This window comes from Ambystoma mexicanum, chromosome 10 (genome assembly GCF_040938575.1).
Source record: "Ambystoma mexicanum isolate Mex_15411 chromosome 10, UKY_AmexF1_1, whole genome shotgun sequence".
Classification (NCBI taxonomy): domain Eukaryota; kingdom Metazoa; phylum Chordata; class Amphibia; order Caudata; family Ambystomatidae; genus Ambystoma; species Ambystoma mexicanum.
In genome coordinates this window covers 1,006,840,715-1,006,864,219 of record NC_090932.1, presented here as the reverse complement: position 1 = coordinate 1,006,864,219, position 23,505 = coordinate 1,006,840,715, and the positions used below count along the sequence as shown (strand labels likewise).

At 49.2% G+C, this 23,505-nt stretch overlaps 1 protein-coding gene across 12 annotated transcripts in view; it reads left to right on the top strand.

The window, feature by feature from the left end:
• The window catches only part of EIF4G1 (eukaryotic translation initiation factor 4 gamma 1), a 1,670,216-nt gene that overhangs the window by 1,276,118 nt on the left and 370,593 nt on the right, over window positions 1-23,505 (top strand). For all 12 annotated transcript variants that reach the window (XM_069618798.1, XM_069618805.1, XM_069618804.1 and 9 more), the window contains one exon: window positions 13,270-13,467. In XM_069618798.1, the coding sequence (XP_069474899.1) occupies window positions 13,270-13,467 (198 nt within the window). The remainder of the gene's footprint in view (window positions 1-13,269; window positions 13,468-23,505) is intronic.

Sequence of the window (23,505 nt, the reverse complement as noted above, 5' to 3'; positions counted from 1 at the left end):
AAGGGTATCGTTTGGCATCACGACCCGGACAGCCTCAAGTTGACGGCCTGGCTCCTGACTTCGCCGAATTTGGTCAGCTAACGATTCCGGAGGAGTGTCGCCGTATTCTGCACGCGGCAAGAGCACCTTCCATAAACACTTCATACTCGTACAAATGGAGGAGTTTCTGTCAGTGGTGTGTGGATCAACCAGGTTTGGTTCCGCAGTCGATTACGGCGGAACAGCTCCTTCCATACTTGCTGTTCTTAGCTCAAAAGGGCTTATCGGTGTCGTCGATAAAAGTACACCTGGCCGCCATCTCCAGGTTTACACGTCAACGACATTCCGCACCATTATTCAGCGACCGCCTGATTAAGCACTTCCTTAAAGGTTTGTTTCGGAGTTTCCCTCCCGAGAAGAAATTTCCTCCGGCGTGGAGCCTCAATCTGGTGTTAGCGTCGCTTATGAAACCTCCTTTTGAACCAATTTCATCATCGTCTCTAAAGTTTTTGTCGTGGAAATTGGCCTTCCTGGTGGCCATCACTTCAGCCCGACGTATTTCGGAAATCCAAGCTCTAATGGTAGACCCACCATACTTAAGATTTTTCAAGAACAAGGTGGTCCTTGCCACTAACCCACAGTTCATACCGAAAGCTCCTTCGGTGTTCCATAAACATTCCTCTATTGTCTTACCTACGTTTTTTCCAGAGCCATGCTCGGGAGCGGAGCGCACGTTACACACATTAGACGTGAAAAGGGCTCTCAAGTTTTATCTTCATCGCACGCAACCTTTCAGAAAAACGAGGCAACTGTTCGTGGCCTATGGTTTGGGTGCTAAAGGCAAAGCCATTTCAAAGCAAGGACTGTCAAGATGGGTATAGTCTACCATTTCGTACTGCCATTCCAAGGCTGGGAAGCCTCTTCTGCGACGCCCAAGAGCTCGTTCAACTAGAGCGGCGGCATCGTCGACGGCGCTGTGGTCTGGAGTCCCTCTAGGGGACATCTGCATGGCGGCTACCTGGGCGGCTACACACATTTACCCGCCATTACTGCCTGTCGCAACAACATGCCGAAGATACTCGGATGGGACAGGTGGTGCTTCGACACCTATTCCAATAAGGTAAACCCCGGCTGAGGGGTTAGATCTTGTTGCAATTATGATTGAATATTGTTCGTTTTCTATGTTAACAATTGCTGATGTGTACACGACCATAGGGAACGGGCATTGTGAGGAAAGTATGTGGGTTTGCATGCACGCCTCCTCTTTTCGGGATGGTACTGCTATGTAATCTATTCTAAGCATGTGAATCCATGAAAGATCCAATGCTGGAGAAGGGAATAGTTTCTTACCTGTAACTCCATTTCTCCAGCATTGGTATCTTTCATGGATTCACATGCGCCCGCCTGCCTCCCCTGGGCATGCAAACTGGTTCCCCCACTACTTTGGGGGCCGAAATCTGAGGGAGCGCGGGAGCGGGCCCTGTATTTATATCATGGCGTCCTGACGGCGCGGGCACACATGATACAAAACGAGGTGGATAGGACGCATAAGCGTCGAAAAAGTTTTCCTACGGGAAAGGGTCTATATAATGTACCGGGGATTCCCAGCCTGACGACGGGGAATATTCTAAGCATGTGAATCCATGAAAGATACCAATGCTGGAGAAATGGAGTTACAGGTAAGAAACTATTCCCTTCCTGAGCACGTCGCGTTACGCTTTAATGTGCATTCCTCTAACTTCCAACTCGCGACGCAGGCACGCAAACTCGAACATAGCTATATTCTATGATGTGCTTTCAAAGATGCGCGGAGGCATTGCAATGCTTAAAAATTTCACGCGCGAGCCGGCAAAACGTTATATAAACACTTTACTGTTTACAATCCAATGTTAAACTTCAATCTGTAACTTAATATGCAACTTCTTCTTTAAATTAAAAAAGTTTTTTATGTTCTACTATTCTGTAAATACTGTCCTTTTCAAAACTATACAGTCTTTCTTTAAAGTTCTCAGGAACACTTATCTGAAATACTGTCTCTGGCAATTCTTAGACACTTCTTCAAGGATTCTTTAAGTAGTTTTCTTGAGTTTTCCTCTGGAGCTCAGTTTCTCTGTGACCATTCCCAAGCAGATCTTGACTGAAAGGCAGTTTAGAACCTTTCTCAAAGTTCCAAATTGCATCACAGTAGACTTTATCCAATCACTGCTGATCAGGAAGTTCTCCACCATCTTGAGCTGGCATAGAAGTTGTTGGCTGAATAATAATGATTAGATTAAGGAAATATCTTTTGTTCAGTTTAACTAACCAACCCATTATAGTCTAACCTAAAGCCATCTGTTGCCCAGGGGACCAAACAGTACCTAATGTCTTCTGTTACCCTGGGACCTGACAAGGTCCCTCAGATTGTTTTGTTTTTTTTGCCCAGCATACTGGTCGCCTTCATGCGGAACTTGTCAAAAGACATTGCGTATTGTCCCCTCGACCTTTGGTCGAATAGTTTAATAGTTATATAAAATAATCAGATCACCCCATCTGTCCTTATTTCGACGCTGTTCCAGACCTCCGCCGGTGATCCAGTCGGCGCTGCCGTTCACGTGGCCGGACCTTCCACCGGCCTGTACAGTAGGGAGTGGGGTCGGGGACATTTCTATACAAACTGAACATGCCTTTTCCTCGCCTTCCTCTTTCCCTTTTGATCTTCGTCACTCTACCCAGCCTCAGCTATGCAGAGGACTCCATTTAGGTTTTGCCCTATTTGTAAGAGCAAATTCCCATGGAAAGATAAGCAGACGGTGTAACCGGTGCTTGCCCCTCGATCACAAATATGTATGCGCGGCTTGTAAGCTCCTCCGTCCTAAGACATGAAAGGAGCGTAGAGTCAAGTGGTGGGGGGTCTACATTATGTCGAAGGCCGAATGTTCTGCCGCAGCTACCGAATGTGACGGCGAGAGTGACGATTAGACCTCCGAACCGAAGGTTGTTGACCTTTCGACGGAACGCTTGCGTTCTGCATAGTCTGTCCCCGGCCCCGCTAGGCATGGCTTAGGCACTGCTATGGGGAAGTCTCACCCCGGCGACAAAGACAAACATGTACACAGCACACAACCCCAAGTCAATCTTCGGCCAAGTCGAAGAAGATTTCAGTGCCAACGGGTGCACCGGAAGTTCTGGCAGCACCCTCCAACCGTCTGGATCAGAAGCCCTCCCAGCAGCTGCATATGCGCCTAGCGACGGGGCCATCGAACAAAGGGCGCTACCCCTAATATACCAGGTTCTGATGAGATGCATCACAAGAAGGCGTCCGGCAACGATAGGATTCCGGTTCCGAAAAGGACTCTATCCCAATCGCAGACTGAAGGTACGCGCCTCCCGACTGCGGACGATGTCGCTGACAGCTTAGCTAGGATTGTTGCCGCTGATTCTCAGAAACTGCAATCCAGGGATGTTCGTAGGCCTACGGAATTGGCCAAGGATCCGCCGAGTTCCAAGGATGGCCTAAGGGGGTTACCGGAACCCACCAATAAGTTTAAAGAGAAGCACAGAGAAATCGCACCTCCGTCGGTCCCTCAAGAGGAGTTCTCCGAGGACGAAGAAGGGCTGTCTTCGACAATGAGACTAAAATCTCAACGTTTTTCGACAGATGAACGTGTTCAGGACCCTTTTCTACCTCCTAGACCTGGGGTGCACAACATACGGCCCGCGATATGCAGCCCGCCAAGAGTGTTTACTTTTGCAATGAGATACAGTCCACTTTAAGGAGTTGGCTGCATTTCATTACATAAGTAAACTGTTCGACAGCGACGGTCTGCACCTCTACCAAAGCGGCTATTAACGTGATCTTTATCTCCATTACAATGTATGCCCCCCTCCTTTGTATTGAATGAAAAGCAGCCCGAGTGACCCCTGGGGGGCATACATGATGATGAAGATAAAGATACGTTTAATAGTCGCAAATTATCAAAAGACAGGGAGCCAGCAGTCTCCCTTGTGTAATTTTTAATTGTGCGGATGATTCTTTTGAAATAAAGCACCTGGGCCATTTCTTTTGTGGCATGCGGGTAGTCACATATTCAGTAACGTGCCAGCAGTTCATTACACTATGTGCAGCCAGATTAAAAATTACTCCTTTTTGGAAGGCTAAATTGAGACGGCTGGCTCAAACACCATTGAGTGCATGCAGAGTGTGTTTAGATAACAGCAATAACGGGGTTATTGAGGCCCTGTCGAATTCCTAGGTTACCAATTTACACAAAGCTTACAGTACTGCATCAAGAGAGCACTATTCCGACAGCCCAGGGAGGGCCGCATTTGAGGTACAAGTTGTACTGACCAATAGGGCAATGCCCAATAGGCCCACACACCAGGCCAGCGTAAACCAGTTTTGGGGCCTATATAGGCCACTTATGCAGTCCAGTTAGCTGATGGTGGTTTGCAAGAATATTGCTGGCTTAATGTGTTGAAACTACAACATTTGTAACCTTTTTTTTTTTATTTTATTTAAATGGCCTGACATGTGATCAAAACAAATTGTGGTTTCTGATTGTGTGTGTATGATTGCCTGGGCTTGAGAGTCAGCTGTCAGCCACTTACAACGAAGGATTCATTGCTACTCAACAGGGAGCTGAAACACTGAATGCCCACTGATTAGCAATGAATACTTCTTTGTAGGAAAGTGGCTGGCATGGAGAAACCATTGTTGAATGGCAACTAGGTGGCACTTCTGTTTTCCACAATAGAAGTGAAGCAGATCAACCACGCAGGACAGTGCAGCCCGGGAGTGTGCATGAACTGCTGCAGACCTGCCACATGTTGAACTCTCGCAGGAGAACATGGGGGGGGGAGTGGGGGGGAGGGATAGAGGACTGAAAAGGGGGTATGGGTGGCACAGCAGCCATTCAAGCAGAATGCTCCCTGATCCCCCTCAGCATAGCAATGTGTGTGTGTGAGAGAGAGGAGAGAGGAAGGGCGATCATGTGAGAGTGGATAGTGTGGGCGTAAGCGAGATACAGGAAAATGACAGAGCTAGGGAGAGTTAAGGGGAAGATAGAGTTGAAGAAAGACAGCCATAAGTGTGAGCGGGTGGTAGAGGGAAGATAAAGGAGAGATGGAATGAGACAGGAATAGTAACATGGGGAGAAAGAGGCAGAGTGGAGCAAAAGAAAGTCAAAAAGAGAGAACTAGTAACATAGGAAGAGAGAAGGGGAGAGAAAGACAGATGGCCTCATTACGACCCTGGCGGTAGAGTGATAACGGCGCTGGTAGTGCTGCCGGCGCTGTTATCACTCTACCGCCACATAAAGAGTTCTGCTCGCGGGGCCGCTCTGTATGCCTGGTCATACCAGACGTGTAGAGCGGCACCCGCTAGCAGAACGGGACCGTTGTTACCATCCTCCCCATTCCCATTGAGCCCTATGGGGGCTCAAATGGGGATGTGCCGGTTCCGGGTCCCGCAAATGGGAATTACTGTGCCCGCAAAGGTCGGAATGGTCTGGTAATTCCCATTTTTCAGGATACGGACCCGAGTTTGGCGGTAGCCATGCCGGTAAGGCCCAGAGTGTCTGAAATAGTAACATTGGTAGACAGGAAGAGGGGAGAGAAAGAAAGACAAGAGTTCAACAAATGGTAAGGAGAGAGACCGGAAGAAGGGAAGAAATAGAAAGACAGAAAAAGTAAAATATGGGAGAGAGAAAGACAAGAGGGTCTGTATGGGTATGGATGCATGGTGCTTGCTTGGTATTCTGTATGGTGGGAGAGTTTGGGTATGTATGCATGGTGTATACTTGGTAGTCCATATGGTGGGGGAGTCTGGGTATGTATGTATGCATGGTGCTTGCTTGGTAGTCTGTATGGTGGGGGGTTCGGGTCTGTATGGGTATGTTTTAGTGTGTATGCTGGGGTGGAGGGGTTCGGGTCTGTAGGTTGCAGAGGGCGAGATTGTGCGTTCAGGATCCAGAGGGGAAGGGTTCTAGGTGTGTGCGGCCCAGTGGAGTGCAAAAGTTAGACCTGCTGGTGAGGTACCGGGAGGCAGCACAAACGGCGATCGTGGACTCAAGCCCACATTCCTGGCCTCCGGAGTAGTCCGTGCCTCTCCTGAGTACCAATACATCACTTACCCACGGCAGCAATTACATAATCTGGTGAAAAACCTATTGATGTAATGTTTTAACAATCATATTTCTTAATAAAACGAACAAACTCTATAAATGGCCCACGCATCCTACCTGAGAAACCATGGTGGCGTTATCTCCGACGAAACAGCAGACGGTGGAGTCCTGATGGCCGCTCCCAGCTCCATGGCATGCAGCTAGTGGAAAATGCCTCTCGAGGCACACACATTTCCTTTCCTTTTCATTTCTTTCTCCACGCCGTACCACCAGTGCAAAACCTATTGAATGCATTGTGTCTATTTGACACTGCATGGCCTTTCTTTAATGTTCTGCTCAATGAAAAACAGTATCTATTGCCAGTGATTCACTGTGCCCTGGCCGACCTCTCCCCATCACCAAACGGAAAAAATCTATGACCGGTCATCCAGCGCACCCTGAACAGACTGATGCAGTCCACTTGTCACACTGTTTAGGGGTGTGCAGGGCATGGTGTTTGGTTGGGGGTGGGGGATGCGGAGCATAGTGTTTGGTATGGGGCATAGTGTTTGGTTGAGGGGTGGGGGCCATGGGGTACAGTGTTTGGGTGGGTGAGGGCCATGGGGGGGGGCATACTGTTTAGTTGTGGGTGGGGGATATGAAGCATAGTGTTTGGTTGGGGAGTGTGGGTTATGGGGCATAGTGTTTGGTTGCGGTGTGGAGGTCATGGGGCATAGTGTTTGGTTGAGGGGCCATAGGGCGTAGTGTTTGGTTGGGGAGTGGGGGCCATGAGCAATGGTGTTTGGTTGAGGGGTGGGGGCCATGACCAATGGTGTTTGGTTGGGGGTTGGAGGCCATGGAGCATAGTGTCTCACTCCAAAAGTGAACCCAATAATAAAGTTAAAACAGGCACAATTAGGAGATGTACATCCTTTGCTTTTTGTAGAAACCTGACTCAACAAAGGCCAAACAACTCTTTTCCAACCCAAACAGCAAAGTATAGCAGTCCAAAATAACGGAATGTCCAATCAAGGGTCAATAAAATATATATGCTTTAATTAAACACACAATATGCAATAACTAAATAGAAATAAATGATAACAATGGAAAATGTGTAGCATAAAATGTAATTTTGAAATACAAATAAACAGTTACAACTAAAACATGTATTCTTTTCCCATGTGTTTAATAAAGGGGGGGTTTTGAAAAAGCCTCCTGCCACGACAGGCCGTGCCTACCGCCCCACCCATATTTAGTGTTCGGCCCACTATAGGCTTCACGCAAGGTACTTTCGGCCCTCTGTCAAAATCAGTTGTGCACCCCTGTCCTACAACATTCTAGGTCTTCGGTTTGGACTAGAGAAAAGTTTGAGAACTGCATGGAAAGGCTGGACAGGTTTCCCGTTTGGAAACACCCACACCAAGGGAGGAGAGCCCTGTGGAACCCAGAGCAAAATTTCCAGGGCTTTTTGACACCTCTTTGGAAGAGGACATACAGTTATGACCTAACTGAGGAAGACATTCCTGCAGACAATCAGGATGAAGAATTCATCAATCCTGAAGACATACATGATCCCATAGAAGGCTGGGAAGAGAAACCAGATATGGGTGACCCTCAACCATGGCAGTCCCCAGATCCTGATGCCCGGTCTATGGATTCTGCCCAGTCCACCCCCACTAGGCAGCAACCCTCACCAGTGGATGATCAATTGACTTTCAACGTAATGTTGCGTAAAGCAGCTGATCACTTTAAGATTGCTACGGATTAAACTGTCCGAAGCGAACTTCGTGGAAGACATCCTCAAGGAGTAGCCACCGGCCAGCCAGGCTATTCCTCTCCTTAATTCAATTAAGAAATGTCCGGTGCTCTCCTTATCAACACCTGCTCTCACAAGAGGTGTCAACCCACGAATAGAAAAACATTTGTCATTCTCCCTCAGACCCTCTGTATAATCAGAGGTCATTCCACCCCAGATTCTCTGGTGGGGACTACTACACGAAAGAGGGCAGGGGCCCCTTTGTCAACCGGCGAGGCACCCCCTGATAAGGAAGGTAAACAACTTTACGCCCTTGGGAAGAGAATCACTGTCGCAGCAGCGTTTGCTACGCGTATTGCCAACAACGTGACCTTGCTGGCCAGCTACGCCAATGCCCAGTGTGCCTTACTACAGGAAGGCATACAGGAGGTTACCGAACCTCTACGTACTCACCTCCTCACCACTGTCACTGAGGGCAGACAAGTGAACCAGTGCATACTTAAGAACACTTGGATCCGGCAGAAACAACTGGTCGATACCTGGCTCAGGGCACACTCCTGAAAAGGCATGCGTGGCTCCGGAACTCTGAATTCAAGCCTGAGATGCAAGCGGTACTGATAAATAAACCTGTGGAAGAATCAAACTTGTTAGGGAAGGCTGTTGATTAGGCCCTCGAGACCGCAAAAAAGGAGCATGAAACCCTAAAAACATTGGAACAAATTACACAAAGACCCTCTACAAGACGAGGTTCCTGGGTCCAAACGTCTTTTTCGTGGACAACGCTGCCCTTAGCAACAATATTCCTCGGGAAACAATTGGAGTTCTCGACAGGGAAATACCGAATACACCCCGTAGCCACAAATGGGTCAGCGTCGTGGCAAAGGAAGGGGCTGAGTCTCTACCCCTAGAGGCTCCCCGGCCTCAGGTTCAAAATTACCTGAAGATTCGGGTCACTTCCCATGCCTCCCCGGTCGGGGGCTGGCTAACATCGGTCCTTCAGGCATGGGAGGGGATAACTACAGACCAGTGGGTTCTATAGAACGTGACCCACGGGTACTGTATAGAATTCAACCGGTCCCAACATTCAGACCTCCACGAGCAAGACTGACACCAGACCATCTTCGCATACTTCAGGAAGTCGAGACACTGCAGGAGAAAGGAGCCATAGAAATCGTACCTCTGTCACAGGTAAAAGAAGGTATTTATTAAGTGTACTTCCTTGTACTCAAAAAGGATCTAACCATGCGCCCTGTTTTAGATCTGTGCCCAGCGAACAAATTTGTAAAGCCACAAAAGTTCTGCATGGTCAGTCTGCGGGAAGTAATTCCACTGCTATCACAGGGGGATTACATGGCAACACTGGACATGAAAGATGCATACTTTCATATTTTAATGTTGCCAGCGCACAGAAAATACCCGATTTATGATACAAGACCAGCATTATCATTTCAAAGTACTACCCTTTGGCATAGCATCTGCACCAAGGGTATTTACAAAGGTACTAGTGGTGGCAGCAGCACATCTGCTTAGGCAATCCATCCCGGTCTATCCTTACCTCGACGACTGGCTCATAACAGGGAACTCTTACGAAACATGTCTGTCAAATACCCAAAAGACGATGGATCTTTTATTCAGTCTGGGATTCTCTATCAACGAGAAGAAATCCAGCCTAGACCCCAGTCGGGTCAAACAATTTCTAGGGGCTCCAATTCGAACAAAGGATGGCCTCGCCTTCCCTTCCAAAGAGAGGGTTCAAAACATGTTTCAAATCCCTCAGTATGTAGCCAGTCGAGAGGTGACGGTACGCAAGGCTATGCGACTGCTAGGAATGATGGCGTCATGTATCTACTTGGTGCCTCACACACACCTGTGCCCAATGCAAAAGTGGCTCAACAACCAGTGGTGTCAGGCCAGCGGACAGTGGGACGATCTAGTGGTTGTCTTGCCGGCCCTCATTCTCTCGCTGAAGTGGTGGTGGTGGTGGTGGTGGTGGTTGAGGGACAACCTCTTGAAAGGAAAATCCTTCACCACCCCTGCAGTGGAAGCCACTCTAACCACAGACGCGTCTCTTACAGGGTGGGGAGCTCACCTGCTTCAACAAACGGCAGAGTTTGGTCATCAGACATAGCATCCAACCACATAAACCTGTTGGAACTGTTGGCAGTGTTCAAAGCACTAAAATCTTTCCAGACAAAACTGCAGGGGAAGGCAATCCTGATCCTCACAGACAGCGCCACCGCCATGTGCTATCTGAACAAACAAGGGGGCACTCATTCTCCAGGGCTGCCAAACTGTCCCAAAACATTTGGAAGTGGGCTCTCAAACGCAACATGTTCCTGTTATCACAACATGTTCCAGGGGAACTCCATCTTCTATTAGACGTACTCGGCAGAGACTTTCTGCTGCCCAGACATAGTCTCCAACGTTTTCGCAGAATGGGACTTCCCAGAGATCGATTTGTTTGCAACTCTGGAGAACGCTCAATGCCAAGATTACGCTTCCAGGTACTCCGAGAACCGTTCAAGGGATAGGACTCTGGATAACCTGGTCAGGGAAATTTGCCTACGCTTCACCCCCCCACCCCCTGACTCCTCAACAAGATCGTGCACAAGATGCACCGGGAAACAGTCACAATGATACTGGTGGCACCCATGTGGGCCCTCCAACTCTGGTGCGCTCATCTGATGGAGATGTCCCCATCTCCTCCAGTCAAACTTCCTTGCCTGTACAACATGTTGTCGCAAGACAGAGGGGAGATGCTTCACCCATGCCCGCAGACATTGAACTTAGATCCCTGGCTCCTGAGGTCATAGAGTTTGGGTACCTGCAACTCCCTCAGAGATGTATGGACATTCTCTGAGGCAAGAAAACCGAACACCAGATACTGCTATTCCAGTAAATGGAAATGGTTTGTCAAGGGTCATGGGGGTGGAACGGGAAACCTAAGGTAAACCACCATGTCACATCTCCACGCTTGCACTCTTCTTCACACCACCACTCAACTAAAACACAGCGATACTATGACACCATTCGGTATAGCTATTTTCATACCATCACTTGCCTCATACTCCCCATCATCCTAATTAAACAAAGCTGGTTACACACCCTCCAGCCTAGGCGATCTCCTCAGGCCTAACGCAGCCAGGATCGGTCTAGATAACAACCTGCCAGAACGAACACATACTCTTGCTATCCCAACCACCACACCTACCGCTAAGAAGCAACTATCACAGGAATGCAACATCTGCTGCACACATATCCGGTGCTCACACGCACCTTATTGACTCTATTGACTTGAACTTCAGTTCCCGAGGGCGTGCAACCTACCAGCGCCTTGAGATCATACCAATGGTACATAAGGCGCTATATAAATGCAAAAATAACATAACATCTGGTGCAACTCGAAGAGCATTAACCTGATTAACTGCTCTCCCACACACATTGTTTTATACCCAACTCATTTACTTGACTGGGCCCGGTCTTTAACTCCATAAAGGTGCACTTAGCTGCGCTCTCAGCCTACACTACATCACAACAGAAAGTGTCATGGTGGAAGATACCAGTTATTAAAGCTTTCATGGCGAGAGTGAAGAGAATTCACCCTCCCATTTTTAACCCGGCTCCCGGATGGGACCTAAAAGTTGTTGATTGGGTTTATGAGGGCTCCTTTCGAGCCCATGCACAAAGCAAGTCTTAAATACCTCACCTATAAGACTGCTTTTTTGATGGCTGTTGCCTCCATTAGGAGAGTAAGTGAACTATAAGCGCTCTCAATCCTAGATCCCTTTGCAACAGTTCACAAAGATAAGGTGGTTCTGCGCACCCTAGGTTTGCGCCTACATTTATTTCCAAGTTGTATGTGAACCAGTCCATAGAACTACCAACGTTCTTTGAAAATCCTTTAAGCCTTGGAGAAAGAACCCTGCACACACTGGATGTACGCAGAGCTGTCATGTTCTACATGGAAAGAACTCGACCACTTGGAAAGACTAATCAGTTTTTGGTTTGTGTCGGCAGGAAGAGGTGACGCAGTCTCCAAATCCACTATCTCTAGGTGGATTGTGAAATGCATCACACTCTGCTACAGTCTTGCTAAGAGAGAGCTGCCCTTCAAGCCTAGAGCACATTCCACTCGAGGCACTTTGGCGTCCACAGCATTCATTGCAAATGTTCCCCTTGAATCCATTTGCAAAGCGGCAACCTGGAGTCCTGTACACACGTTTACAAAACACTATTGCCTAGACACACATTTTAGCTCTGATTCTCAGGTGGGACAGGCAGTACTAAGACATCTTCTCACTACTTTTCCTTCTCACAACCCACCTCCAACTCCGGGTACTGCTCCCTAGTCTATGCAAAGCATGCGATTCTAAGCAGATTAACAAGCATCAGAAGACATGCATTACTTACCGTAAAAGCATTTCTGATGGTTGTATCTGCTTAGATTCACATGCGCCCACCCTTCCTCCCCGCTCGGATGGAAGGAACATAGACGTCTTACCACTTTCCCTCTTTCTGTACTCACGATAGTCATAAGGCTCCCTCTGTGCAGAAAAAATACAATCGGAGCGACCTCAACACGTGAGGGATCTTGGTTAGACACACGTCACGTAGGGATAGTGTTTCAGGCATGCCCATGTCGACGTCCCCTTTCGATTCTCGAAAGGAAAGGCAAGACAAGATGCAATACTCCGCGGTTAGCACTGGATGTCAGACCATATGCACAGCATGTGAATATAAGCAGATACAACCATCAGAAATGCTTTTTCGGTAAGTAATGCATGTAATCTAACCTGGTTGTGTTTCAGTGTTGCTTTGTAAGCTATTTATTTGTACCAAGCTAGAGCCCTCTTTCCCTCCTAAGATAACTCTGGCTGCGCTTTATACGCTACCAAATGTGCTCAGTTGTTAGAGCCTTTAAGAGTGGAGTTTTGCACTGCCTCGGATATAGTTTTATGTTAAAAATCTGTCCTAAAACACTGCATTGTAAGATGCCGTGTGCAATATTAAAAAGGCACTGGTGTAAGTCAAAAGGGAAACCTAGTTTCCCAGTACTGATAATCTGAAGGAAAACAAAAGCAAAAACTTTGGGGGTCCATAGAATTATGGAGGGAAAGTTGCCAAAAGGTCATTCTTTCCTAACGGGGGTGGACAAACCCCATAGCTGAACTCGCCCATGGCTTGCTTCTTGATTTGATCAACAGCGAAATTACTAGCTAACCCTTATTAAATCTGGATTAAGAGACTTTATTCTCGAACTTCTAAAATACGCCTGGGTGTTCTGTCCATGCTACCAACATTCTCAGGTGATTCAGCCTTCTATTAAGAGTGTAGCTTTTGAACTGTCTGTATGGTTTTATGAAGCTCTTAATTGGACTTTTGAAATACTGTCCTAACACCGACTGGTATAAGAATGCGTTTGTTTATTGATGCTAGTCGTCTTCTTTACAGGATCTCTTCCGAAGGGTGCGCAGTATTCTGAACAAGTTGACCCCACAGATGTTTCAGCAGTTGATGAAGCAGGTCACTGACCTTCCCATCGACACGGAGGAGCGACTGAAGGGGGTCATTGATCTGATCTTTGAGAAGGCCATCTCTGAGCCAAACTTCTCTGTTGCCTATGCGAACATGTGCCGCTGCCTTATGGGGGTAAGTTAATTTTCTGATCTTCAATGGGAATTAAAGTATTTGTCATATGTTAACGTCATTGTTTATTGGGTGTTCAGCTTTGTGCATTTCTTTGGTTGGGCAATTTAATGTACCACTCTTGTATAAGTACCCTTCTCCAGCATGGGGTCCGGCATGGATTCACATGCTCATGAATATTCCCCATCAGGCTGGGAATCCTCGGTACAGAAAAAAATCAGTATCAGTTTTGTTTCTGATCTGTCTTTCCTAGTAGTAACCAATCACTGATCTCTGGGTCATACTGCCTACAGCCGATGACTTCCCTCTCCCTAAGCCCCGCCTCCGGCAGCCATCCTCAGATTTTTACCGCACGTTCAAGTGTTGGGAGTCCTCTTGCTGTAGCTCTCGCGCTTTTGTTGCGTTTTCACACTTTTTCAAAGAGAATTTCTCATTTTTCTGTTAAATTGAGCCTCAAGCTCCACCGTCTTTACATCCGATCAACGGGGACCCGTTTCGGAAGTTTCTATGCCCCTCAAGGGTGAAGATTTCATCGAATGACGCTTTTGGGGGATTCCAGAAGTTTGAGGCCTACCCCGGACATGGCCCAGGAGAAAGGGAGCTCGACACCCGGGAAGCTGTTCAGGGCCTGCCCTGGATGCCAGCTGCAGAACGTGTTCAAGGAAGACGAGCATTCCTTATGCCTCTGTCTTCACGAGGACAAAAGCATGTGGTGGAGAACTGTGCGTTTTGCGGGAACATGTCGGAGCGGACCATGAGGGACCGCCATCTTCGTCTCGCCAACTGGCTGGAAGGAAAGAGCCCGTCAGGTGAGAAGAAATCCGAGCGGTCTTCTACCTCCTGTGAGGGTGCCCCGGCGACGGGGTCCCAACAGAAGGCTAAGCAACGCGAGTCCGCGGGCACCGGCAGCGTCGAACAGTCGGGCTCCCCGGCTGCTTGGCAGGGCGCACCTTCCCCGGCGCCATCGGCCACGAGCCAACGCTCTGGCTCTGGTAAAAGGAAATCCGAGAACCCGGCCAAGCTTCTGGAGAGACCCTGGTCGATCTTGAAGATTTCGGCTGAGGGGGAGCGAGGCGGGGAGCCCTCCCCCAAGGTTAAGGCCACAAGCACGCAGTCAGTGACTAAGACCTTGATTCACCCAGCCAAGGCCTCTATCGAGGAGGTCGCAGCAACCCTGGCGCAGCCTGCAGAGGTTACACCTGTGGTAGCGGCCTCGGGCCCACAGTCTCCCTGCCACCTCGGAGGGAGTCATCTTTCAAGCCCATCGAAAGAATCCCCATGAAGCCCCCGGCGGGGAAAGAGGGCGGGGCCAGTGGCCGTCGTGGATTCAGACACAACCTCCGAGGAGGAACTTGTCGAAACCCCTGAGGGCCACGACATGGGCATGGAGGAGGACCAGCCTGTCGAGAGGCATCCCGACGAGGGGGGATGACTGAAGCGACGGCGGCGCCGACGGGGCCCCAGACCAACCGTCGCGCCTGTCGCAGCCAGTCCCGAAGGACAACTCGGCGGCCATTTTGATGGCTATTCAATCCTTATGCTCTGAAATAAGGACTAGATTGCTGTTACCCACGACAGAGGAGCCAGGCCCGACGGAGGAGCCAGGGGCAGGTCCGTGGGGAAGTCCACCACCCAACAGAAGAACACATCCTCCTGCACCCTTCCAGCCCTCGAGGCCTGCTCAACCCTCCTCCCCGTCCACGGTCCGCGGGGATGGCACGGCCACGGCGGGCATGGACGACGAGGGCGGCGATGACTGGGTGGACTTCCCGTCTCACACCACCCCCCTCTCCAGGCTTCCCCGCCCGATGAGATTGGCTCCTTCCATGCAATGACCTCCAGGGCATCCGAGCTTTTCCAGCTCTGCCCCGAAGAAAAGGAGGGGTTCCTCTATCAACGTCGAGAGACCAAGAGGAAGACAGTCCTCGCGGTACCTCTACTGGATGACATCTGGGACGAGGGGCTCTCCCTCCTAAAGAACCAGTCCACGACGCCGGCAAAAAGGGACCGATATGAAAAGTACCGGGTCCTCGACGCGGCCCCTTTATGCCTTGGAGCACAGCCGACCCCGGATTCAGTCTCGGCGGCGGCCAGGAAGGCAGCGGGGTGAGGGCATCGACTTCGCCGCCGGACGGCGAGGGAAAGAAGCTCGACGCGATGGGACGAGTCATCATGTCGGCGGCGACGATGATTAAGGCGGCCAACGCCCTGGATATCGTTGCCCGCTACGACCGGGAAACTTTGGTATAAAATCGCTCCTTTGTTGGACTTCCTGCCGGACGACCAGAGGGCAGAAACCCTGGAAATGCTGCAAGAAGGCGAGGTGGCGTCGGACCACGCCATAATGGTGGCGACTGACATCGCTGACACCGGTTTCCGCCAGTTGGACAACAGTGTTTGCCTCAACGGCGCGAATGGCTTAAGGCGACAGATTTCCACCAGGACGTACAAGCCAAAGTGTTAGACATGCCCTTCGACGGGAACAACCTGTTTGGGAAGACAGTCGAGTCCCTTCAAGCCATCAAAACAGACACGGAGACAGCCCGGGCTCTGGGAGTTCTCCAGCAATGACGGCCGTCCTTTCGGAACACCGGAGGCAAGCAAGGGACCTCCAAAGGTTCCGGCAGCGGCTACTCTACCTACCGTCAAGCGGCCCATTCCTCTTCGCAGGAGGCCTATAGAGGACGGGGCAAGTCTGGAGGTTCCCGCCGTTGTCGCCAGGGAGGTCAAGGCGGCCTCGAAACAGGACTGAACCGACCATGGCGTCGGGCCCCCACAAAGCACCCCGGCGGGAGGCCTGCGGGCAAAGTTTGTCAGCGTGTGGGAGTCCATCTCCACCGACCGTTGGGTGCTGGATACCCTGGCCCAGGGGCATACCCTCGAGTTTCTAAAGAAGTGCCCTTGCGTGCCACCCGTGGCCAGGAAGGAAAACCACACCCCAGCTGCTGCTGGAAGTAAGGGCGATGCTCAAGAAAGGTGCCATCGAGCTCGTTCCAAAGAGACTTCGGGGCTCCGGGGTCTACTCAAGATACTTTCTCGTAAAGAAGACAGGAGGTTGGCGGCCCATCCTGGACCTGCAACGACTGAAAAAGTACATCAAGGCTCAGAAGTTCCGGATGGTCACCCTCCAGCACGTGCTGGGACAGCTGGAGGACGATGATTTCCTGTTGTCGTTGGACTTGGAGGATGCCTACTTCCACATCCCCATTCTAAAAGGGCACCGGATGTTCCTCAGGTTCATGTTCCAAGGACGTCTCTACCAGTTACAGCCCTCCCGTTCGGATTAAAGTCGGCACGCAGGGTATTCACCAAGTGCCTAGCATCGGTGGCGGCGTGGCTACGCCTGCAAGGGATCCACGTCTATCCCTACCTGGGCGACTAGCTCATCCGAGCAAGGACAAGGGTGCTCGCCGTAGAACACACCGCGAAGATCTTACAGCTACTCGGGGACCTGGGGTTCTCCATCAACTTCCCCAAATCCCACCTGGTCCCTTCGGAGGTCGCCCTGTTTCTGGGAGCCAAGCTCGACACAGTGGCGCGGCTGGCCTCGCCGTCGGAGGAAAGGACCAGGAACATCCTGGGCAAGGTGCAGCGTCTGCTGGCCACTGACATGGACATGGTAAGATCTATCAAGTGCCTCCTCAGGATGATGTCCTCTTGCATTTATCTGGTGCACCTTTGCAGACTTCGGATGCACCCCTTACAAGAGTTCCTCGACGGCCGCTGGGTCCAGTTGACGGGCAGCTTCGAGGACAGGATCACTCTCAATGAGACATTCTGTCAGGCGATCCGGTGGTGGGGTACCCGCTCTCATCTGTCAGCGGGCACAGACTTTCAAACCCCAGCTCACCAGGTGACTGTGACGACGGATGCCTCCCTGAAAGGTTGGGGAGCGCACTCCAGAGATCTTCATGCGAGAGGCCTTTGGCTCCCGGAGAAGAAGTCACTCCACATCAACATCTTGGAGCTCCACGCAGTGTTCTGGGCCCTCGGGTCTTTTCTTCCGTCCCTCAAGGGCAAGGTGGTGAGGATCTTCACCGACAACACCACCACGATATTCTACATCCGGAAGCAGGGCGGAACCAGAGACCCTGCCCTATCCAAGGAAGCCCAGGATCTGTGGCATTGGGCCGTCGCCCAAGGGATGTTTCTGGTGCCTTTTCATTTGGCAGGAATAAAAAACACCATCGCTGACTCACTCAGCAGAGAGCTGCGCTCATGCCACGAGTGGGAACTACGCCAGGATCAAGTGGATCGACTCTTCCGACGATGGGGCGAACCCCAGATCGATCTCTTTGCGACAGCGACAAACTCCCAAGCGCCGGAGGTTCGCCAGCAGGTTCCCCCAGCCGAGGAGCATGGGCGATGCTTTCTCATTCCCCTGGGACGGCCTATTTCTTTATGCGTTCCCTCCGTTGCCATTGCTGCTCTGGCTCATCAACCAGCTCAAGAGGTCCCGGTACAGGATGATCCTCGTCGCACCGGCGTGGCTCAGACAGATCTGGTTCCCGGACCTTCTGGACTTGTCAGCGTCCACACCAGTCAAGCTGCCGTTGGACACAGATCTTCTCTCCAGAGAAGGAGGCGCCATTCTTCATCACAACCCAGAACCGCTGAACTTGAAGGCCTGGCTCCTGCAGCACTAGAGTTTGAAAGGTACGACATCCCAGCCGACTGCAGAGAGGTTCTTGCAAAGGCCAGGGCGTCCTCGATTCTCAAGTGCTACGGACATAAATGGAAGAGGTTCTCTGTCTGGTGCCGTGCACAGAAGATTAACCCTCTGCGGATTACGGCCCTCAAGTATTGCCGTACCTACTGTCATTGGCCAAGGCTGGACTAGCTCACGCTTCCATCAAGATGCGTCTGGCCGCCATCTCACGATACACCAGAACTATAGGACGGGCGTCCTTGTGGTCTCATCGGCTGGTGAAGGAATTTATGAAAGGATTGTTCCCATAATTCCCGCCGGTGAAGGCCACTGCCCCGGCGTGGGAGCTCAACGTGGTGCTGACCAGGTTCATGGGGGCCACATTTGAGCCTATGCATTCGGCACCGTTGAAGTTTGTCGTGGAAGACAGCATTTCACGTGGCCATCACCTCCGCATGACGAGTGGGAGCGATCCAGGCCCTATCTTGCAAGCCCCCATACTTGACTTTTCACGACACAAGGGTGGTGCTGAGGACGCACCCCTCCTTCATGCCAAAGGTGCCTTCGGACTTTCACCTCAAAAAACCCTTGGTGTCCCCAGTTTTCTTCCCGTTGCCTTGGTCGCAGGCTGAGAGGACTCTGCACTCGCTGGACGTAGCTAGAGCGCTGAAGTTCTATGTGGACTGCACGAAGAGTTTTCGGAAGACATCACAGCTGTTTGTAAACTTTGGACCTGTGAATCAAGGGAAGGCTCTCTCGAAAGCTTCCATTTCCAGATGGCTCTCCGGCTGCATCATGCACTGTCACCGGTTGGCAAACCGACTGCTGACCGGCCGTCCGAGAGCCCATTCGACCAGAGCGATCGCTGCTACTATGGCGTTCTTATCTGGTGTGCCCCTGCTGGACATCTGCAGGGCTGCTACGTGGAGGTCGACGCACACCTTCAGGAGATACTACTGCGTCGATAGGGATTCCAGGGTCGGCCAAGCAGTGCTGCGCAGCCTGTTCGCTTAAGGTGAGCCTGGTGAGGAGGTAAGACAGACCCTCCAGAATATTGCGGCATGAAATGGAAAATATTGCAGCACAAAAATTAAAAAATTGCGGCACACAACTGCGTTTTTTGCGGCATTTTTTATTGTTGAAAAATACATAATTTAACATCTTTTTTAGCCTAAAACCAAGAACTTGAACAGTAAAGAGTTTTGCACATTGAAACAGGAACGTTTGAGGTGGTGTGGGGAACTTTTAACAAACCTACAAATAGTTTTTTAGTTTTCATCAGACTCATCTTCAGACTCTGCTTCTAAAACTAGACAGTTTCGTTGCAAGTCCTCAGTTGAACCACAAGCAAACTCAACATCCCGTTGCTGCTGGTTGTAGTGCAAAAACACAAGTGCTTGTATTGTTTTCTCGACAAGCGATCGACGCCTAGCAGACAAAATAATTTTGTAAATGCTGTTACTCCTCTCCGCATCGGCAGAACTTATGACACAGCCTTTGTATGCCCTAGCTAATTTTGATAGTACAGGTAGACGGTCAGCCATCCCTTGCCAGAAAATGTCTGTGTCAATTATTCCAGAGACGGATGCACGAACTGCCTCTGGACCTAAAATTTCAAAGTACAGAAGAAACTCCTGATCAGGAACCTCACTTAGTCCTGGGATAGCAGAATAATCATTTTTGTCTTGTGTTAGAATGCTAAGGCGTGCTGGATTAAATATGCGTACCTGTTTTAAGAAGTTTATCCCAGGCTGACCACGATCCATGTATTTGCCTAGCTTGTCGAGAACATTTTCAAAAGCCTGAGTAAGCTGATCCATGAGTTGTTCTTTCTGATTCAGACTCAATGTAGTTCCTTCTTTGGAGTCAAGAAAAGGCTGCAGTGACTCCAATGTCAGCACAGAATTGTTGGTAAAGTTAATGTGTAGGTCTTCAAGATAATCGTACACCTTCATGGCAACAGGCATCTGACTCTGAAAGATGTCAGTAAGAAACAGGATGCTCTGGCACTTGTCAGCCACCATCTCCAGCTGAACTTTGATGCAATTCTTGCTGTTGCCACTAAGAATCCTTTGAAGGTTTTCTAAGGAATCGGGGGGTGACTTGCTGAGATGCATCTCAGATTCCACAAAACCAGAATGTGTGGAAATGTTTGCAGTGATACTGAACTGCAGCAAACCAAGAATTCCAACGGGTACTGCATGGGTCGGGTGCCATTCGGGGTTGCATTCCATGGGTCTCAGTGAGGTGTTGTAAGAATCTCCGCTTTCTGCTACCAGCCATATAGAAAATCCTAGAGAAGTACATTATAAACGCATTCAGCTCAACAAATGGTTTTCGGAAAGACTCCCCAACAAGGTTGAGGATGTGTGCCAAGCATGTGATGTGGATTGAGTTTGGATATAGATTTTTTAGAACAGTTTTGTATGCCTTAAGCATGTATGCAGCATTGTCCGTGTTGAAGCACAGAACATTTTGAAATGCAATGTCGTCAGTGAGAACCCTCACAACTGCCTGTGCAACTGTGGCATGGTTGCACTGCGCTAGGAACACTGTCAGCAAGGTATGTGTGTATTCTTTGACTGCCATCAATCATCCAAACTGCTCCAAATAATATATTGAGGACACAGCGTCCTTCAACATCCGGTGTCTCATCGAATATGACGCATATGCCTTGATTTTTCAGTTTCTCCTTGAGGTCATTTTTGGCCTGCCTGTATCTTTCAGGCAAATACCTCTCCTGGAGCTGGTGACTTCCAGGGATGGCGCCACCATTGCGGACTTTGTCATGAAGGAACCTGCGCAACACAGGGTGGTCGGTCTTGCTTAGTGGGATATTTAGGGCTGTGCACACATTGATCCAGTCAATGATTAGATCATGATTGGCTGCCCTAGCAGCTGTAATTTTTCCAAAGCTTGAGGTAACAGTAGTTTGCCTGGGACGTTTTGAGGTTGAATGAGGCTCAGCATCATCTCCGCAATGTTTTGTGTGCTTTTTTGAGCGCATGTGCACATCAACAGTGTATTTTCGAACGTGGTCCACAGCTACATTACATACAGAGCAAAACATGACTCCACCATCTGCATACATTATCTTGCTGTACTGTTTTGCCCTGTCAGCTGCACTTATCTGTGTGGCCAAATGGGAGCGATTCTTCTCAGGCTTCGACGGTTGCAAGAATTTCTCCATTGTGTCCTTTGTCTGGGCTAGCAGTCTTCTGCTGTGGTGTGGTGCTCTCCTTCCCAATTGACCGGTCAGGAAAAAGTCAGCTGCGGTTTCAGCTGCAGTGGTGTCTTCTGTGATGTACAGATCCTGCTTCTTAGCTCAGGAATGTCAAAATATGTTCCTGGTGGAATACAGAACAAAGATGCATCCTTGCTAAGCTGCACATTGCATACTTTTGAAAGCAGAAAACAATTAATCAATCTCCCTTGCTGCTCCAACACAACAGAGTATGCATACTGTTGGAGGAGCCAGGGTTGCACAAACAATTACATTATGAACACTGCATTGTCATTGCTCAAACAGAAAAAAAATAATTCCCCAGGTTGCATCCAACAGACTGTGTGGGTTCCTTATTTTGGTATGTTTATGGAGTGACTGAATAGTAGTTGAGAATGCTCGAAGTTAGGGAAGTGACTGGCGCAACCATAACTGCCTGATCCTGATTACTTACTCTAACTCCTCAAAATGCCACATCCCCAACCAGCAGTGATCTGCACATTACCCTTGACATCCCACCTGCCCACTGTGGCATGGAAGACTAACCTTGCTAACTGGTCTTTGCTCTCTGGCACTCTTCTTTAACCAGGAACTTTTCGTTGTCTACTGTAAAAAGTACAATTGGAATATGTTGGCAGTCTCATTACACAGCAATATATCTAACTTCATGACTTTAGTGCATCACACACGATACAGGCTGCATTTCATATCCAGACTTAATTCCCCCCACATCCCTATGGCCATTCCCACCCACTTCCAGCCTGCCCAGAACACATCCTCCTGGAATCTCTTCGAGGTAACTTTATCAAGCATTACCATCACACTGTGAGACAGAAGTGCCTGTCAGTGTTTTTTCAAAGCAGTCTTCTGAGTTAATGCCTTCTGCAAGTTGATTTATAAGCACTATGAGTGTCTGTCACTGAAGTCCTATTAAAAACAAGCAATCGCTAATCCAACAGTATTGACTTGCTTTTAACACAACTGTGTATAGGAATTGCCAGGTCCTGCTGTTAGTTGGTAATTGCAAGGCCTTTGTCAGTGAGGAACAAAATGTTGTGTCCTGTTCTGTCTGGCCACGCTCTGTAGGACAGCCAGGTCGAGTCACCACAGCCTAACATTTTGGATTGTGGTGGGGGAGGAGGGCTATAGCCTGATCAGCTCCATGGAAATGGTGCTACGCCACTACTTCCAGCAGACAAGTGGAAAGCAAATAAACAGAGGGGCTTGAATTCAAAGGTGTAACCCTGGTTGAAGCCCCTCAGATTACTTTTTGCTCGTCCTATGACCCCAGGAGAGAGGGGGGAACAACTCTATACTTCTCCATGGAAGGAAGTCATGAGGCCCAAGACACAGGGGCAATGCAGTAGCAGTAACTGCAAGAGCCCATAATACCTAGCCAAAAAATGAACTCTCTTGGAGGGGTCATCATTCCTTGGTTATGCCACCCACACATGGTGACTTAATAAACCCACAAACAGAAATGAAACATCAGAACACTACCAGGGGTCAAGTCCTACAAATTAAAGTGGGGGGATTCATCAACAAATGCAATGGCATGTGATGTCACCAGAAATTAGCATATCAAGGTGAAATATGCATATTTCATTAAATTGGCTCTGCATAACCACCAAAATTGCACAGGACGAATAGCATTTGCCTTACATAAAAACAACACCCTTGATTCAAGGCTGGGCTGCATGAGCCCAATTGTAAAGTAATTTGAAACAAATACAGCTACGGTTTTCTACAATTGGTATCATGGGCTGCATGATACCAATTGTAAAACAATTTGAAACGAATACAGTTGCATGATTCCAATTGTAAAGCAATTTAAAACGAATGCAGCTATGAGCATCTTCATTTGGTATCATGCAGCCCATGATACCAATTGAAGACGCTCGTAGCTGTATTCGTTTCAAATTGTTTTACAATTGGTATCATGCTGATACCAATCTAAGCTTTTTTGTCAGCTCAATTAATTCTCATTTTTTCTGCTTTTGCCATAGAAAATCACCTTTTGGAAATCAATTTAGTACATTATAATATCTAAAATGTCTTAATTTTCGAGACATTTTTTAGGCAAAAAGAGTATCAGTATTTGAGCTGCCCCAGAGCCTAGTACTCCCTCACTCTCTCTCTCCTTGTCTCTCTACACCCTCTTTCTCTCTAT